This window comes from Balaenoptera acutorostrata, chromosome 9, assembly GCF_949987535.1.
Source record: "Balaenoptera acutorostrata chromosome 9, mBalAcu1.1, whole genome shotgun sequence".
NCBI lineage: Eukaryota > Metazoa > Chordata > Mammalia > Artiodactyla > Balaenopteridae > Balaenoptera > Balaenoptera acutorostrata.
The window spans coordinates 48,920,876-48,941,656 of record NC_080072.1 but is presented as its reverse complement, the minus strand read 5'-3'; the positions used below and the strand labels follow the sequence as shown (position 1 = coordinate 48,941,656).

General features: G+C 40.6%; 1 protein-coding gene across 5 annotated transcripts in view; it reads right to left on the bottom strand.

The window, feature by feature from the left end:
* The window catches only part of RIC3 (RIC3 acetylcholine receptor chaperone), a 47,088-nt gene that overhangs the window by 7,240 nt on the left and 19,067 nt on the right, over positions 1-20,781 (bottom strand). The window contains exons 2-5 of one of the 5 annotated variants that reach the window (XM_007172814.2): positions 12,618-12,844; positions 11,535-11,610; positions 9,522-9,615; positions 727-875 (exon numbers count right to left, since the gene is read on the bottom strand). In XM_007172814.2, coding sequence (XP_007172876.1) covers positions 727-875; positions 9,522-9,615; positions 11,535-11,610; positions 12,618-12,844 — 546 coding nt within the window. Of the gene's footprint in view, positions 1-726; positions 919-9,521; positions 9,616-11,534; positions 11,611-12,617; positions 12,845-20,781 lie in introns of those variants that run through there. The other 4 variants (XM_007172815.2, XM_028164145.2, XM_028164146.2 and 1 more) reach the window with 4 other exon arrangements.

The window sequence follows — 20,781 nt, the reverse complement described above, 5'->3', positions numbered from 1 at the left end:
TCACTTGAATAGCTAAAATTAAAGACTGACGATACCAAGTGTTACCAAGGATGTGGAGGACTGCAATTCTCATACATTTCAAGTGGGAAGGCAAAATGGCAGAGCCACTTTGGAAAGCAGGTTGACAGTTTCTAACAAAGTTGAACATACATGTATAAAATGCCAAAACCTCATTCCTAGATATATACACAAATATATGTTCCAACAAAAACACGTACGTAAAAGTTCATAGTAGATTGCTTCATAATAGCTCAAAGCTGGCACCCAAATGTTCCTGAACTGGTGAATGGAGAAACAAACTATATCCAGACAAAAGAACACTACTCAGCAATTAAAAGAGAGAGAGAACTACTAATACACTCAACACATGAAGCTCAAAAGCGTTATACTAAATCAACAAAGCCAGAAACAAAAGAGCATGTGCGGTATGATCCATTTATATAGAAAAGGTAAAACTCTAGGGACAGAAAGCAGTTCAGCTGTTGCCAGAGCAGGAGGGGATTAGCAGCAAAGGGGTGGGAACTTTCTGAGATGATGGAAATATCATGACTAAATCATCGCTCTGGTATGATTATATTTGTCAAAACTTATCCAACTATACACTTAAAATTGGTGAATTGTATTGTATCTACATTATACCTCAGTAATAAAGCTGACTTTTAAAAATTTTGTAAGATCTCTTTTCTGGGCTGATGGTTAACAAAGAGATAAGAAGACACTGTTTACCTTCCCAGTCCTCCATGTAAGGGGCCTCCTCAGCTTCTTTCTCTGGAGTGGGGCTGTCAATGAATTTTCCTTCTTTCATGACCCTGGTGATTTCTCGGAGCTGATGCAGCAATCGTTTTTCTTGGTCAGAAGTCACGGCCTGTGCTCTGCTTAGAAACAGCAGACAATCTGGCCAGTTAGTGGTAAATACTCCTAGGCAAGGAACATAAACATCACTGTGATCTGTCTGGACTCCAGGAAGTTCAACAGCAACAGATAATTACTCTGGGAACTGATCCTGGAACTGCATAGCTGGGAACTAGAGATGTTAGTTCAATGCTTTGATTTCATAAATGGGAAAACTAAGGCCCAGAATAGATCAAGTGACTGTCCAAGGTCCCAGAAAGATTTAATGTCAATACTGGGAGAAGACCCCAGATGTCTTAGCCTTCAGTTCAGTGTTCTTTCAGTGCACATCACTGCCCTGATTCTCTAATCTCAAGCAATTTCACCATTACTTATATTATTCCATTTACAAACAAGCCACTTTTCTCTGAAGTAATGTCATCAAAAGAAAATGTGTGGACCATTTGCCTCAACTAGGGAAAAATATGCTACTAGGCCAACACTGGAATTACCAGGCTGAATCTGCTTGTGCAGAAATAAAGCTATATCCTAAAATTTCAGAGCTGGATCATTCTGACAAATCACCTAAACCAGAGAAATTGGGGAAACTGAGGCCCATGGAGGGGAAACTATACATTATCACACTGTTAGTTAATGTCAGCTCTAAAACTAAAGTCTCCTGACTTACGACAGCATTCTGGTGCAATTCTTGAAGCATAGTGCTCAAGCTGCACAGTTCAGAAAACCTGGGTATGACCCCTAACTTAGCTGTGTGGCTCTGGAGAAATGTCTACACAAGTAAGATGAGGTGCAAGGATAATGGTGTGACTCTCTGAGAGGGAAGCGCTGCATGGAACTGACAGGCAGGCAAAGCCCTACTCAGAAGACTGAGAACTGTCTGCTTTGGGAACAGTTTTATCAGGTGGCAGGATTTAACAGAGGCTACTTATGCTCCTCTTAAAAACCCAAAGCACCCGACGTCAGTACAACACTCATGAAGAAGAAATGATACACTCTGTACCAGCCTCATGGAGGTGCCATCAATCTTTCTAATAGTCCAGCCCCGAGCCTACGTTTCTTTTTACATTTAACCTACATTACGTTACCCTTAATGACTGATAGGGAAGAAGAAAAAACTGCTTCTCCCACCAACATTAAGATGGCAACTGAGGAAAATGGAGATGCAACATTTCTACAGACCTCAGTGGGAGGAAAACAAAAGCCCCATGAGCTCCACTTTTTCTACAATAAATGGCCTCAAAGCCATGAACTGAAGAAGCCTGTCTGTTCTACATGCAGCTGAACAGCTGATTTACTCTTTCCCATCAGTACAGGAGTGCTGACTCACCCTAACTACTCATGTATTCTATAATCCCTAATCCTTACTGTTACAACAACTCACTTTGTGGGAGGCTTCTGGGGCAGCTAGGTCACCCCTAGCTAAAAGAGCCTATGTGATTATCACAACATGCTGCACACGTTACTTCTCTGGACTGTATTTAGTACATTCTGATTTTTACTGAACGAAACAGTCTTAACTTTGTTTCCTAAATCATGGAAAATTGGAACCTTTAAATAAAAGGGGGATGGGTAGGCTAAGAGAAGCAGAAACAGACAAGAGATGCTTTCTTAGAGAATTCCAAACTAAAGTGTCCTCAGGTGTACTCAGTGTCCATATCATATGTTAGGCAATTAATCGTGGTCCACCTTACATCTTCTGAATTTATTGCAATGAAGACTTTCATGGATTTCTCATTGTATCAAACTTCGTTTGATACTCCTGGAGGGCAGTGATAAGTTCACAACAGGCACAGTGCCATGAACATTTTAAGTGCTCAATAAATATGTGTTAGTTTGATTGGTCCCCATTTCCTCACTGTACCTTTTCTTCTACCTCCCTGACATCTGGCTTCCACTCCATCATTTTACCAAAACTTGTGAAAATCAATGATCAGTGACCACTTTACTTTTTTTTTTGCTGTGCAGCATGTGGGATCTTAGTTCCCTGACCAGGGATCGAACCCAAACCTCCTGCAGTGGAAGCACAGAGTCATAACCACTGGACTGCCCAGGGAAGTCCCCAATGACCACTTTAAAGTCCAAAAGTCTTTTTTCTCACATTTCATGCTTCTTGACTTTCTGTACTATGGACCATCCTCTCCTTGAAATGTCCTCCTCCCTTGGCATTTGTATTCCTCCCACTTATTTAACCATTCCTTGTATCTTTGATCCTGGCTCACTTTCCTACTCCCACATCCTAAAAACATGGTTTTCCTGAAGGCTCAATCCTAGGACTCTTGTTTCTCCACTCCTACAGGCATGCCCTCAGGAAGCTGACCCAATTACACAGATTAAACCATCACCTCTACACAGACGATGCCCAATCTCTACCTCTAATCTTGACTTTTCACACAAAGGCCAGTCTCATAACTCCAGTTACCTCCTGGGCATTTCTACTTGGAGGCCTTGTCACTATAATAAAGTTAAACTTAAATTCACCCTTCAAAACCCTGTCCTAGTTGGCCCAGGATCATGAGCAGCTGCATGAACAGGTAAGCTAGGTGAGGTTGGCTATGGCCAGTTCCAAGATGTTAGAAAAATAAAACGTCAAGTTGGGAGATAACTCAGACTTTTGAATGCTATTGCTGTAAATCCAGAGGAATCATCAAGTTCTGAGTCCAAGAGTTAAACACAGAGAGAAGAATGAAACAGTTTCTTCCAACACCATTCATGAGAACAGAAACCAGACCAGCAAAAGAATGCTGGCGACTGCCACACAGTAATTATATGCCTCAAGGATTTGGTGATCTCATCTCTCCCGCATGGCCCTTACCTCTTACTCCCAGCCAGATGACTTCCGAACTTGTGTCCTCTGTTCTGACCTCAATACCCAAATTTCCTATTGTTGTTGTATATCATACATGGATGTTCTGATGGCACTTCAACCATACTCAAAGCTGAACTTATGACCCCTATTCCAAAGCCTTATCTTCATTCTTCTGTGTTTTTATTTTGGTTGATGCCATAATCTTCCTCCCAGTTCGGGCTGTAAGTCTCCAGATCACCCATCCCTTCCCCTTCACTTCTCTTATCTAGTTTGTTCTCCTTTGGAAAACCAATCCCTCTTCTGCTCACAGTGCAGAGGCTGAAGCCATCCATCCCCTCGCTTCTCCTTCTAGAGTGGCCACGTGGCCTATCATCACACTCCATCCCCTTGGCTGCAGTGACTGTTTCAATGATATATACAGCTGGGCCAACTATACTTTCTCCTAAAACTGGATCTTGAACACAGTGAAGCCTGAACTGAAAATTTTTCATGTTAACTCATCCTGGCAGCAGTCCTTGAAGAGACTGTCTATTTGCTCCTGCTCCTAAATCCCTAGAGCTGCTCTGGTTCCCACTCTTCCTGAAACTTAGATCTTCAGCTATTCTTTTGAGACTGTAAGCTACCCCATACTCTTCCAGTAAATTCGGCCGTACCCCCCAAAAAACAAATTTTTGCTACCCAGAGTTGTCTGCTTGCAACCAAGGAATCCTGATACAGCCTGTGATTCTTTTTTCCTCCTTGAAGTCCCCTTAATTTGCCCCCCACCTCTTTTCTACTCTCACTGGCCTATTTATCACTTTTGCTAGAACTTTTTCAATATCCTAGCATACAGCCACCCTAAACATGAGTTATTTTTCTCAAGCACAGCAGATTATGCCATTTCTTTTCAAAAGCCTTCAGAGGCACTCCACTGTAAAGACAATAAATTCCAGCTTCTCAGCCTACCATTCAGGGCCTTCCTGTCTGCCCCCAGTTTACTTTTCTAGTTTTTTCTCCCATTAGTTACCTCCCTAACCATTTACCACAGCCCTGGTGTACCCTACTCCCATTACTTCGAACTACTTGCTATTCCAAAAAACATGCCTGACTTCTCACCTTGTTTGCTGCTTGTGCCACCCTCTCCCTCTGGAACATTTTCCCCCCAACTCTGCCGGAGGGAATCCTTCCATCCTGTAAGGCTTATTTAAATTCTCTCTTTTTCCTGAGACCTTCTGTGGTAGGCAGAATAATGTCTCCTCACCACCCCCCAAATATGTCCACATCCTAGTCCCTCGAACCTATAATGATGTTACCTTATACATAAGGGGACTTCAGGTTGCAAATGGAATAAAGGTTGCAAATCAGCTGGCCTTAAAGTAGATTATCCTGGATTATCTGGGAGGACACAATGTATTTATGAGGGTCCTTAAAAGTAGAAGGGGGAGGCAGAAGAGGCCAAAGTAATAATGTAATGTACGAAAGTCTCAACCCACTGTTGCTGGCTTTGAAAGTGGAGGGAAGGGTCCATGAGCCAAGGAATGTGGGCAGCTTCTAAAATCTGAAAAAGGCAAGGAAACAGATTTTACCCCAGAGCCTCCAGAAGGGAATGCAGTCTGGAAAACACCTTGATTTTAGCTCAGTGTAGAACTTCTAACATACAGACCTATAAGAAACAACGTGTATTGTTTTAAGACATTAAGTTCGGGATAATTTGTTATACCAGCCACAGAAAACTAATACACGTTCCCAGAGCACACTTTTTCTCTCCGAGACACAGTTCCTTAAAGAGAAAATAATACCTGCTATTGACAACCACAGAGGGCTGTGCAGAATGAATCAAAATAGGTACCAAAGATACTCTTATTATTGCTGAAAATGCCTGCTTTAAACTACTTTCTTTACATCTACCTCATTCATTCTTTCAACGTGTACAGACACTGTCAATGTGCCAGCACTAGGAACGAAATTTGAACAATGAGCCAGCTCTAGGAATGCAAGGTTGAACAATGAAAATTCCCTGTCCTCAATAAGGTTACAGGGCATTAGGGAAGACAGAAAAGTTAACAGAAGATAAGGAAGTAATATGATGCTTACATTATCCAGCAAACAGAGGTGGCCAAGGGAGGATATGGGAGGAACACCTAACCAAGTTGTGGGTTCAGGGAAAGACTCTCAGAGGAAATGATGTCTAAGTTGAGACCTCTAAGACAAGAGTTAAAACAAGTGTGTGTGGGGAGGCAGTCGGGGGCAATATCCAAGCAAAGGAAAAGAGTATATGCAAAATCCTAGAAGCGAAAGTGCCCAGGTTACTTCAGAGGAACAGCAAGCAGTCAGTGTGGCTGGACCACAGACACAGAGAGAGAGAGAGTAACGGAGAAAGATACAGCAATTGAGGTATGCAGAGCCATGTCACCTAGGACCATGTAAGTCATGTTAAAGATTCTACTCTTTATCAAGAGCAACAAGGACCTATTGAAGGGTTAAAACAAAAGACGTAATCCACTGGTTTGGAAAGCAGAAAGTGAATTGAAAGGAGGCAAATTAGAGGAAAAGAAACCATATGAGATAGTTCTCACCTATGTCAAAAATAAAGGCATTCTCTACTCACTCACTTACTCATTCTTCCATTTCAATTAATACTTTTCTAAAGCCTACTACTGGCTTGTGCTAGGCTCTGGGAATAAGAAGGATAATCCCTGCCCTAGTAGAGTTTAGAGTGTTTTACAGGGAGACAGACTTATTAATTTGGAAGAAATGACAAGACATGGTGATTAATGAGATATGGGAAGTGAAGGAAAAGGTGAATCAAAGATGACATCTAATTTCTGCTTTGGGCAACTAAGTAGATGGAGGAGCCATTTGCTGAGATGGGGAACATTAAAGGTAGAATAGGTTCATCTAGGGGTAGAGGATGAGTTCCATGTTGGATGTTCATTCACTCAGGGGACATTTACTGTTTGATGAGGATAAGAGTAGCTATCTATGAGACATGTCCAGTAGGACCCTGAATATAGAGGTCAGCAAATGAAGAGAAGGATCTCAACAGGGAATGGCCATGATTTACTCTTCTATCATGGTAATAAGTACAGATGCTTGCTTCAAAAGTGAGTATCTACTCTTTTTCAATGGTATTTACTTAGTACCTACTATGTGAACACAGTGAACCAGAGAGACTAAGCCTGTCCTCAGAGTTTACACCCCCACAACGCCTGCCAGAAATCTGTGGTCCCACATACATGCTCAACATGCCTGCCAAGGTGTTTGCTGCCAGAGGCTGCACCCTCATTTCTCCTCTTGGGCCATTCCATGTTTCTAGGTAAATAATTACAGTGGGACATGCTGCTCCAGGAAGGAACTTTCACTGATCACAAGGACAAAAATGAGGACACCTTGATTCAGATTCCTAGATCCTTTCCTTAGTCTTTGTGTCCTTGGGCTAGAGAGTCTGCTTAATATCAGACATAACATGGCACAATACCAACCTTCCAGGAGGCTTAATTATTTAAAAATGTGTGCAGACTTATATCACTTACAGGTGAAAGCTGTCTGAAAAGTTTTGTTAGATAGTATTAAAAACCTTTCCCATATTTTGATTCTTACATAAGCATTAAGATGAAGTATCAGAAAGAGCATATTTTGGGAATTTTAAGCAAAATCTTACAGTTATGGAGTGATATTATATAAAAGGACTTTGAAGGCTGCAAATGAACATATCTTCTTTGTCTTAAATCCTCTCCTTGACGTCCAGAAGCCTGGCAATGTGATAAAATCTTATCTGACAGAAAAAATACTGGGGTATTTTGGGCTCTTCTAATAATCCTAGAAGCACAGACTTGTAAAAGAACAAATGCCAAAGAAACTAAGGTTAAAGGCTTTAAGTATAAAAAGGAAAAGAATGTAAAACATGCAGCTACCTAGCCCTTGCAGTTTTGAAGGTGGAAGTCCCATAGGGCCTACCTGTAAGGATAAAAGGTTTTAGATTAAGGAGTTTCAGAGAGAAGGTCACCTCCTTATAGACTGGAAAATGAGACATCTGGGAAAGAGAGACACAAGCTATGCTCTCCTGAGTGGAAGGAGAGCTGCTCCCTGGTTCCTGAGACGTACTGTGGAAAATATTTTACACAATCATTGCCATGTGGCAGTGGCCTCAGCATGTTCTCAAAGAGCCCACACTCCAGCAACTTACTAGGAGTATATAACCTGAGCTAGGACCCGCTGCCCCAGAAACAATGAGATGGCGCAGCTCCAGGGGCGGAGGCGGTGGTGACACACAACTCCTCTGCCTTCGCACATAAAACGTGGAGCAGCAACCCCGGCTGGCACAAGGAGGACACACAGTAGTTAGGGGTCACAGTACTGCACCCCTGGCGTCGGCAATGGACAAATGGTATGCGTGGTGGGGTTATTTGGTTTGAGCTAAGGGAGTCTGAATAGCAGTGACGAATAGTGAGAAAATATCTTCACATGGTTTCTTAGCCCAAGGGTTGGATCTCCCAGGTGGGAGGCCCTGCCCACAGATACTCACCTATAGTTTTCCTGACACTTAGGTGTGGCCTAGGGCTTCAAATAGACCAGGGCCAGGGTACAGATATTTTCTGAGGCACAAGGGTCTACAGAAGTCTGGTACTTCCCCACCCAGACTGTGAATGGTACAGGATAAGGGCAGAAAATGCAAGAAAAGTATAGCTGCACAAATTGGTTCAGTCACACTCATACAAAACAGTCAAACATTAGATAATGCATATAAAGCATTAGCTTAGAGCTTTGTTCTTAGTAAGTGCTCAATAATGCCAAATAGTGTTATCCACTCACAGAGATATACTCATGTACAGATATGTACACCTATCTCTACCACTCTGGAGAAGTCCAGATAGTCACTCTGCTTTCTGGACCAAAAGAAGGTCAAGGGTCATGGGCCCAGATAGGCAAGGTTCACCCTCATAAATGTCATTTCAGCAGCAATGTAGACTTTGCAGGGAAACGCCAAGCCAAGGGACTTCAATTCGAGGATGTTTACTCTTCTCCTATCCGGCCAAAGATGGGCAAGGCGGGAGCCAGGAAGCAGGGAAAACAGTATGGGGCACTAGTAGCACAAGGACGGCAAACAGAAGAGGCTAAGGTAGAGCAGTTTTCTGGGGCAAAGACTCCACCCTGAGCCCACGGGGCTATAGGAGGGACCTTTCAATACATCCTCCTGCATGGGATTTTGCCGCTCACCCCCAGTGCTTCCTCCATTCTTGTCAGAAGGCCTAGCGTGAACCGAATCCCTCTTTGTTCTCAATCTCACATTCTGGTTTCTCCTCCCTGGCCTTCCTACACCCACGTTTCCTTAGTTGATGCCTACTTCCATCAACCCCCTGAAGCCACCTTTTCAGATCCTCAGCCAGCCCTGTAGCAAGAGGAGTGTATTTTCGTTGCAGAGCATCCTAAAGGGCTAGTTTGGCTCCTGACACCTACTTCACATGTCTAGTTCTGTTCTGGAACAGTCAACACAAAACAAATGCATACTCTGATCGTACTTGCTCTCTTCTCTCATTCTGCCTCAAACAGAAACCACAATATTTAATAATCTGGTTTTACTTAAAATTCTGCCTTTTTTTAGACAGCTAGGATACTGTCTTCCTTAAAACCCAGTTATTTTAGCCTGTAGTATCTGCTCACAAATTTACTCACTCTCACAATAATGTTGCACAACATGGAACATATACTCTTGAAAATGAAACTGCTTGAAAGTGTGAAAATGGAAATGTTCAGTGAAAAATAATATGTTAGTGACAAATACGATAACAATGAAAGCAAGTGGGCCAGAAATCAAAGAAAAACAAAATTTTGAATTGACTCTCTAAATGGGAAACAGTCTGATCTCTATTATGCGGAAACGTACCTCTCACCATTAGGCCCCACTCTGTTGATTAGTTTTTCCATGGCTTCCTCTGTCTCCTTCAGTTTTTCTTGTAGTTGAACAAGCTCAAAATTGGCTGAAAAATAAGCATCAATCTAAGAACCATCATGTACAACTCCCTAAGCCCTTTTCTGAAACATGGCTGGCTGTGACGCTCTATGATAATCCAGACTGGTCCTGAGAGTCAGGCTGGTCCTGAGATTCAGCTAATCCAATCAGGACACAAAGGGTACTGAGGTCTAGACACCAAGATCTAAAGGATACACGTTTAGAAAGTGATGAATAAATCACTCTCTCACACACAGAAATATAGCAGGACCAGCAAAAGAAAATACCTAGGAGCGAAAAACATAGCCCTGCACAGTCAGCCAAGAAGGAATGAAGATAACTCCTTTCTAATTCAAATGATACTTGAGGATAAAGTACCAAACCTGGTAAAGGACTTCAGAAAAGGTGTTAAGACCCTGAAATGAATGATATTTCACCAGTCCCTAGGATCTGAAAACTTATATGGAAGATAACAGTATAAAAGTTACTCTTCTTCAATAGAAGAAGTCTTGAACTAGGGCTGAGACCTTCCTGCCCAAGGTTTTCTACTTCAGTCATCTGGGGTGAGTGGTATAACCCTATCTCCCAGAAGCAGCTTTCTCAACAAGGGTCAGAAAGGACCACAACTACTGAAAGTAATGTAAAGACCCTAAAAGTAGAACATAAAAAATCAATCACTCAATCAGTACATGAAATGAACTTCAAGGTAATAGGAAAATAAAATGTTGCTCATTATGTAGATAATCTAGTTATTCTGTTTCACACCCGAGTATCATTCTACGCAGATATATTTAGAGGGTCACTATAAAATGTAATATTTCAAAGGCTTTTTAGTACTTGTACAACAAATTCTTATGCATGCAATTAACATCCATGCCACATAAATGCTTAGGTTATTTTTATTTTCTTTATGATTCAAAATTGAGGCATAAGAAGTTGATATAATTGCTACTACATTATAAAACAGCTGCTCTTAGGAATTCATTTTATTTACTTCTTTCTGTTTTAAATGCATTATGTGACAGGATACAGAATTTGCTCTTTAGTTCACAAGTCTTTAAAAACAATTTCATGATGCATTTACAATCACTTTTGGTAAGACACTATTTCAATTAAGAATACAAAAATTCAAAAAAAGAAAAGAATACAGCAGGGATCACAGTAATTTTGCTGATGTCTTTCTTTTAAAAACCTCCGATGAGGCTTCAGTATCCACAGGATAGTTTGGCCTTCAACAACACAGCTTATCCTACCTACTCTTCATGCCTTCTTTCCCACAGCTGCCCTCTGTCAAACTGCGTCTTACTCAAGCACCCTATCTAATAGGCCCTCCTTCATACACAGCTAGGTGCGATTTCCCAGAAGGCTTTTGCCAAGTCCCTTCCTTCTAGGTAGTAAACTTTTCACAAGTTATTTTTCCCTGACATTCATCCTAGACTATAAATTCTCAGAGGGAAGAGCCATGCCATATATATTTCATTTTTCCAGAGAGCACAGAGTATTCTAATTGGTTGGTAAATATTAGATGATCATGTTTCAAGAGTCAGAAGTGTTGAACTCTGTCCCTAGATCTAATAACTGACTTTGACAATGACTTGATCTCACTGCCTCAGTTTTCCTCTATGTGAAATAAAGAAATTTGCTACCAATATTCTGAAGTCTAGAAATGAGAAGTAACCCATTCCGAGTGTAAAATATTAATCTTCTACTAATATATAAAAAAGTGAACTGGTGGTTGTGTACTTTTTATAACTATCTTTCCCTCAAAAGCCCAACATCAATATGGAAACTTGAGAATTCCCAGAGCTAAGGTAAAAATCGGCATCAGATTAATCTGGGACAACTTTTGAGAAATACTTTTAAGACATATCCACAGATTGTCCCTCTGGCTGTATTACAGCTGTCTGACTCAATGAAACTTATAAATATACTGAAAGGGGCACTTACTAATTTTCCTGTGGGTGCTTCCAGGTGTGGCAGTAGAGCACTTCCGATCCTCTGCAGTACTTTTCCCCTTTGAGAGCTGAGAATTGAAGGAGGTACAGTACATCAACAGCAGCTCAGAACCTCAAAGTCATGGAACCCCTCATATTAAATGGGAAAAAAAAAGGTTGGGAGAAAATCAAATCAAATAGCAACATTAGAGAAACATCTCAAAAAAAAAAAAAAAAAAAAGCCAACAGAAGGTTTCCAAGTAAAAAATTATCAAGGTCAAGGCACAAGAAAAAAATCTCTTCACAAGCCATCTGCCTTGCCCACGCTCATCCAAGACTCAACCTGGGCTGCCTGCAGAATTCCTAGGCAAGAACGAAGTCACCTCTTACTCTAGCTAGGAGGGCAGCCTCCTGCCTCTACTTACAGTGCCCAGGCCCGGGCCCGTGGCTGGCCAAAGCCTGCCTGGAGGCAGAACTTAACTGGGAGTCTACTTTTCAAAGGACCCAAATCATATCTCCCCAGAGCTGCGAAATATCAGGCTTAGTTTCAGGATGCGGCAGTTCTGTTTCAGGAGAATTACTACAACCGATGTTAAAAACAGCACCTCATACTCCTGGGGGTAAAAGGAGTAAAAAGTGGTGTTGGTACAGTCATTATTTGGCCTCACAGTGGCTACCTGGAAATCATTATGCCAATCCTGGTGATAAAGTTCTTCTTAGAATATCTTTATGCCTTTACAGTTTGCAAAGATGCCCAATCAAGAAAAAAATGGGGCAGGGTCGGGGTAGGGTAGGCTTTGAACTTTATTGCTCAGTGGATTAGGAACTAGAAGATTCAGGTTCAAGTCCTGGTTCTGCATTTTTAGTTGTGAATTCTGGGGCAAATTGTTTAGGTTCTGAGTGAAGATTTTCTCATCTGTAAAACTGAGATACGTGACAGCTATCCTAGGTACCTCATAAAGAGGAGGCAAGATTTAAAGAGATGATAGATTTGAAAAAGGGTTATGAACTATAAAGGGTTTTAATGCTGACAATGATTTATTATGATGATACTGGATTTTCATTGATGTAATATGATCAGGATGACACCACTTACCTTAAATAAAATGTATAGTATATATAAAAAAATCCCAAAACCGTAGATTGGAATAATCTGCCCCATCAGGCCTCTTCCACTACCTCCTCCTCCAGTGCCTCCACCTGGTCCTTTAGCCTTTGCAAAGGCCTCTGCAAGGTGAGACCTCTGGAAGCGAGCCCCAGAGGTCTGGCCATCTGAGGGTGCCTGGTGATGATGCATCATAGGTGGAAATCGACCCAACTTCCCTGAGAAAATAAATTAATCAGTCTTTATTACTTCTACTATTTTAAATATGGCTATTAGGAAAACACCTCACGCACTGAGATACATGACAGAAGTCACCTCAAACAAGTTTAGGAAAAAACGGGAACTTGATTATAAGGATATAGAGGCATCACAAGAGTATCACACATATAATAAATATCATGTGGCAATCTCTAGCTGTTCACCAAACCCATTTTCTCTTCCTTTTGGGTCCACAGGTGGATAACATTTTTTAGCTTCCCATACACTTAAATGTGGCCGTGTGACTGAGTTCCAGACAAAGCAATGTGAATGACAGGTGCTAGTTCAAGGCCTGGCCTATACAACGTCCCACGTATTGAACTCCATGTTCATTTCCTTTCTGCAGGCTGGATGCTAACACCTAGGGAGACATTGGAAGTCGTGTTGAAAATGGCAGAGCCTCCATCAACCCGAGTTCCTGAGTAACTGTGTGGCACAGAGCCCTCCACTGCCACCACCTCACCGACTTAGAACCATCTGGACCTGTTTATGTGAGTGAGAAATAAACTTCTATTGTGTTAGGGCCATTATGCACTTTGGAGTCTATCTATTAGAGTAGTTAGCCATCCCTAATTAATACACATAAGGAAATGCAATGTGATCTCAGAAGAGAACACAATCAGAAACTGGAAAGCCATCAGGATACAAGACAGCTACTCTCACATTCTACTTCAATCGTTCTCCCTCTCTGTGGGGCCAGAGGGCTTTTTTCTCTGTTCCTCTGTGCATATCTTCCTCATTCTCATTTCTCCGCCAGCATTTCTCTAGCTTCTCTGTGAACATAAAGGAAGATGTTCACCCCCAAACCCCTCAATCTGCATGTCCTTCAAGGGGCCAGCAGAGACTGGTCATAATTCCAAATTCCCTGCATACCTACTCAGCTTGGGTAGGTATGCAGCACTTTCCAATGAGCTGTAGCTGAGCAGACAGGATTCATGTAGTACAAACAGGGTCACAGGGGCTCAGCCCTGTGAGTGAAGTGCAGGGCTTAGAGAAAGGAGCGTGCATCAGTTTTCTCACATTTTTTTCCTCCATCAGGGGCAGCCAAACATTAACAGCGTCAAGCCTCCTTCAAGTCACAGGTGAGAAAGAAAGGAAAGACATCTCTTCAAAAGGCCATGTAAACAGGCTTGTGTGGATAATCCATTGACAAAAAACACTAAGGAGCAGAAAGACTTCCCGACTCAGGCTCTAAAAATACAAACTACACAGTAAAAACTGTTGGATTTGACTTCAATAAAATTATGGATTTCTGTTCAATAAAGAATACCATGAACAGGGTTAAGATAGATGACAGACAAGGAAAAGCTTCTGCAACGTCTAAAATTGACAATGGATTAAATCTCTAGCACAGACAAGGAATTCCTACAATTTGATATGAACATCAGGGGAAACCCAATAGAAAAATGGCCAAAAGATATGAGTAGGAAACTCACAGAAAGAGAAGTTCAAATGGTTAACAAGTACATAAAGAGATGATCAAAATAAAACCAACGAGAAAAATACTAATTAAAACAATGAGCTAGCACTTATACCTATCAGAAGGGCAAAAATCAGAATGGGGGGTAATAGTAGGTACTGTCAAAGATGTGGGGAGGCAAGAACTCTCATGCATTATGGGTAAGAGTGTAAACAGACACAGCCATTCTGCTAAGTGATCTGGCTGCACTTAGTGACATTAAAGCTACGTCCTATTATCCAGTGATCCTACACTGGTGGATAAATTCCAGAGAAATTCTCAAATGGCTGTCTGTATCCAAATTCAAACTATATACTCTATAGACCTGTGTGAGAATGTTCACTGTGATGATGTTGTAGCAGGGAGCCTGAAGTAACTTTGATCTCTGTAACTGTTAGACTGTAGAATCAAAATGGAGTAGATACAAATATGAAATTCCACATAGCTTTTAGAAAACACTTTAGATATACCTACAGCAATATGAACATATCTTAAAAAGCACAGCATTGAAAAAAATAAGCAAATACCACATGTAAGCTAAAGACACACTATAATTACACTACATATCTTTCAAGCAAATATGTAGGTATAAGGACATAAAACAAACACATTAGAGTGGGTGCACATGAACGGAGAAAGGAATGGGCATGTGGAGTGAAGGTAAAGGGTTAAAAAGAAAGTAACGAAATAAGAAAGCAACCTTGCACTGGTGATGTTAATCAGGGGCTATGAACTGAGGACTATCTTCAAGTCAACTCTCTGCTCCTGAGGTGAGAGAGATGGTGGGTGGGCAGGCAAGGAGTGAGATAGCCAGCCACTGGGCCTGGGAGCTGCCCTCTGCCTGTATCCTCTCTCAGCTGAGCTCCACTCCAACAATCCTTTTTTTCCTCTTGATACTGACTTCGGGTGACATGGAAGTTAGAAGAAATGCTTCTTTTTAAGAGGAGGTCAGCAACAGAAGCACAACTTCAGACAGTAGAAGAAAGCAAGCAGGTCACTACTCCTTATTCCAGGTGCTGGTGACTATTTTGCTACTAAACTGTCAAGGATCTTAATATCTTAAATGGTCCTAGCTTTAAGGCTATAATGCACTTTGAACAAATGCCTAGCCAGCATCTAAGAAGCTAACCTTTCACTTGAGAGAATCTGATATATTGGGTGGTTACTGCTGAATAAACTAGATTTAATATCTGTAGTAATATGTTGTTGAACTTCATTTAACTGTACTGAGAAGACTGTTCTCAAAACTTGGCATAAAACAAAATATAAAAAATTAAAACCAAAGAATGGCACAAAAGGCATTATTTTGCATTTCTAAAATTGAAAAATGATGATGATGCTAAACATCACACATCTGCCCCCAAAACTTTTATAGATCTGTCAGCCAAGAAGATTTATTGGACCACTATTATGTTCAGGACTCTGTGCTGTAGGCAGGAAAGGAGGAGAACCATAAATGAAATGGAAACAACAGTTCCCACATGAAACAATGCTTTTAAAAAGTAGTATATCCAAAACAAGCAGCAAAAAAGGAACAGGGTACTATGGATCTTATTCCTAGACAAACTAAGTGTCTAAGTATTGAAAGAATGCAAAAAAAAAAAAAAAGGGAGAGGAATCAGATGGGATCAATCATTGAAGGGAGTGAGATTCAGAATAGAAGAGAAGCAAAGGCACACTAGGAGAAAAGGGGACTGTGTGCAATGAGAAAAAGATGAGAACAAAGAAATAAGAACAAAGAATAAATAAGGTTAACTACCAAATCCATTAAGGGAAGTAACAAGAGATAAGGAGAGGAAAGTAGCGGTAGGTTAAACGTTAACTTGTGTCATATAAATTTAATACTGTGGGTCTAGGATCAGGGAAATGATTCAATCAGAAGGGTGTCTGAGGAGGATTATTCCAGCAGTTGAGTAAGGACCTAACAGAGAGAAACTAGGGTCTGGGAAATCAGCCAGAAGACAGCTATAGCTATAGAAAGGAAAGGATGGGTCCAAGGGCTTTTACCATGTAATGATCAGCAACATTTAATAATGAATGCGGAGTGGGGGGTTGGAAAACTCGAAGGTTGGTTTAAGATACTAAGAGAAGACAATGAGGAAAACTGGGAGGGCTTATGGTTAGGGGAAGACTGAACACCTATTTTTCACATGTTAAATTCTAGGTTTTGTTGGCATATTCAGAGGAAATTTTTATTAGACTGTAGTTAGGCTTGAGAAGAAACTCTGAGCTACCTAAATGACAAAGCTAATTAAAATTGCATGAACAGTTCCCATACCAAGAAAACTGGAGGGGTATGTGTACTTATATGCAAAAATACGAAGAAAAGAAAACTGTGCTGGTCAAAGAAGATCAGAAGCAAACCAGTATCATAAAAGTCAAAGGAGAATAGTCTTTAAAGCAACTGAGAAATCTAGAACAAACTGATAAAAGACTAATGGCTATCCCTGTTTTTAGACACAATGTATTCTTGGGAAAAGGATGGCCATCATATGTAATCTTGACTGTCTACCTATTTGGACAATAACAGAAACCAATATACTACAAAGCATCATAGAATCTTCAGAGTCAGAAAGAGGCTTAAAAGTCATCCAGCCTCTCAACAAATGCTATGGGGACAAGACATTCACATGCAAAAGAATGAAGTTAGACCCCTACCTCACACCATATTAAATTTCTAAAAATTAACTGAAAATAGATTAGAGACCTAAATGTAAGAGTCAAAACCATAAAAGTCTTAGAAAAAAAATAAACATAAATCCTTGTGACATTAGATTAGGCACTGTTTTCTTAGATATGACACCAAAAGCACAAGCAACCAAAGGAAAAATAAGTGGACTTCATCAAATTTTAAAACTTTTGTGTGGCAAAGACACCATCAAGAAAGTGAAGACAACCCACTGAATGAAAGAAAACATCATATATCTGATAAAGGTTGAGTATCCAAAATATATAAAGAACTCTTACCACTCAACAGAAAGACAACCCAATTAAAAATGAACAAAATATCTTAATAGACATTTTTCCAAAGAAGATATATAATGGCCAACATGCACATGAAAAGATGTTGAACATCACTAGTGATCAAAGAAGTGTAAATTAAACCCACAATGAGACAGAACTTTACACCCACAGGATGCTATAATCAAAAAGATATAATCGATGGGACTTCCCTGGTGGCGCAGTGGTTAAGACTCTGCCTGCCAATGCAGGGGACACGAGTTCATGCCCTTGCCCGGGAAGATCCCACATGCCACGGAGCAACTAAGCCCGTGTGCCACAACTACTGAGCCTGCGCTCTAGAGCCCGAGCTCTAGAGCCCACGAGCCATAACTACTGAGCCCGTGTGCCACAACTACTGAAGCCCATGCGCCTAGAGACCGTGCTCTGCAACAAGAGAAGCCACCAAAAAGAGAAGCCCCCGCTTGCCACAACTAGAGAAAGCCCGTGTGCAGCAATGAAGACCCAACACAGCCAAAAAATAAATTAATTAAAAAAAAAAGACATAATCAAAAGTGTTGGTGAGGATATGGAGAAAATGGAACTACTGTACTCTGCTGGGTGGGAATGTAAAATAGTGCAGCTGCTTTGAAAAACAGTCTGGCAGTTCCTCAAAAAGGTAAACAAGTTTCCATATGACCCAGCAATTCTGCCCTTAGGTATATACCCAAGAAGAATATGCTCACACAAAAACTTATGTACAAAAAAGATCTTGCTGTGATTTATGTTAAAGAGTGTTCTTCCTATGTTTTCCTGTAAGAGTTTTATAGTATTCGGTCTTGCATTTAGGTCTTTAATCCATTTTAAGTTTGTTTTTGTGTATGGTGTTTTATATATATATATATATGTATATATATATATATATATATATATATATGTATACACACACACACACACACACGTATGTGGAATCTAGAAAAATGGTACAGATGAACCTATTTACAGGGCAGGAATAGAGATGCAGACATAGGGAACAGACGTGTGGACATGGTGGGGGTTGGGGAGGGAGGGTGGGATGAACTGGGAGACTAGGATTGACGTCTGTGCATTGCCATGTGTAAAACAGATAGCTAGTGGGAACCTGCGGTATACCGCAGGGAGCTCAGATCGGTGCTCTGTGGTGATCTAGATGGATGCGATGGGGGGTGGGGTGGGAGAGAGGTCCAAGAGAGAGGGGATATATGTATACATATAGCTGATTCACTTCGTTGTACAGCAGAAACTAACACAAGATTGTAAAGCAACTACACCCCAATTTAAAAAAAAAACACTTTTGTACAAATGTTTAAAGCAGCATATTCATAATGGCCAGATGTTCATCAGCTAACAAATAAAAATGTGCTATATCCATACAATGGAACAGTATTTGGCCATAAAAGAGGAAGGAAGTGCAGACACATGCTACAGTATGGATGAACTTCGAAATCATAATCCTAAGTGAAGAAAAGCCAGTCATGCAAGACTACATATTATATGATTCCATTAATAGGAAGGAAGTGTTCAGAATAGGCAAATCCATAGAGACAGAGAGTAGATTTGTGGTTGCTTGCTGGGGGGAGGTAGGGAGGTGGAGAGGGGGCAGAGGAGAGTGACTGCTAATGGGTATGGTTTTTTTTTTCTTGAGGTGTGATGATTCTGATGATGGTAGTACAACTTCGTGACTATATTAAAAGCCACTGACTGTGCACTTTAAACAGGTAAATTGCACGATATGTTATTTATCTCTCAATAAATTGGAAATTTTTTAAAAGAGTTATCTAGTGGTGGTCTTGACTCTGCTGAATACCATCAAACAGGAAACTCAGTACTTCCCCCCACAGGAAGCCCATGCCACCTCTATACAGCTCTGATTGTTAGAACTGTCTTCTTTATATTGAGTTAATGGGTGAGCAATGGAAGTAAGAAAGGAAGTGTGACATAGGGTTTCAAAAAGCAATACTAAATGAATGGTGATGTGGCAAGAAGGAGAGAAACATTAAAATTGATTTCAAAAGAGATTATTGATACAGAGATTGTAGACTAGAATCAAAGAAGCACTGAAAAAGTAGAGAATACTATTTTCAAAGGTAGGAGGGGGAACTGAGAGCAATGGAAGAGACAGGCCAGATGGTAAAAATATGTTTTATAACCTAGGAGAAATCTGTGCATTTTATATTGAATGTAATAGTTCACATATTTACTACTGAGCACTTAACATGCCAGGTACTGTGCCGGACACTGAGATTAAAATGATAAATAAAACAATTCCTGTATTTAAAGAGTTTATGGATAAGAAGTATAGTTACAACATGGTAACTGTACCGCAACCATCAAATCCAATGGCTTTTACTCAGCTCTCACTCTTAAGACTCCTCTCCTGCACAAGAAAGTGATTACCACAGTCATTCAATAAACATTGGATTAATCTGAACAAATTCTTGTCAAACTTTCCTGCCTTAATATCTGTGGCATATCACTCTCCTGATTTCTTCTTTCCCCACCGACTAGTCCTTCAACCCATTTCTTCCCATCTCTTTTACTGGTTCTTCTTTAATCCTCTCTCCCCAAGGTTTTGTTTCAACCTTTGTTCTTTCCTTATTCTTCTTCCTTCGGTAAACTCATTCATTCTCAAGGCATACACTGTAATGTCCAAGATGTATAGCTCTAGTTCTGACCTTTCCTCCAAGCTCTTATCTCTTATCTCTAAATGCCATTAATATATATGCCCTTTTGTGTGTCTATCAACTCAAACCTAAAAATGAAACTAATTTTCACCTTCTAAAACCTGTTCTCCTCCTGTATTTCTTTTCTTTGTAGAGTCACTCTCTCAGACCTTTAGGCTTCAGACCTATAACCTCTGCCACCTGTGACCAAGGGTACACTTGAGATGGCAGGCTAGGGTCAGAATGCTGAATTTGGAACAGATTTTTCTCTTCATAAAGTTAACTGTTCTCAATAGGGAGCAACCTCACCTCTTGGATCTTGGTATCACCATGTTTCTTAGAACTGAACAGCCCAGAATGCCTAAAAAGTCAATGGCTAGCAAACACTTGGAGATGTCTAGCTGAAATGATTTTTTAAGAAAACAATTTTAAAGAAAATACTCCAAGTGTACAAAAAACTACAGATGATAATACACGAGCACCTGTATACCTACCTACCACACAGATATAACTAGAGCCCCTTATGTCTCTTCCTCCCACCCTCACTGAAATAGCCACAACTCCGAATTTGGTTATTATTAGAATATGTGCTTTTAGACTTTACTGTGTAAGTATACATCCATGAACAATATACAATATTGACTGAGTATTTTTTTTCCTAAAATCTAGTTATTAATTAATTAATTATTTTTGGGGGGGCTGTGTTGGGTCTTAGTTTCTGTGCAAGGGCTTTCTTCTAGTTGCGGCAAGCGGGGGCCACTCTTCATCGTGGTGCGCGGACCTCTCACTATCGCGG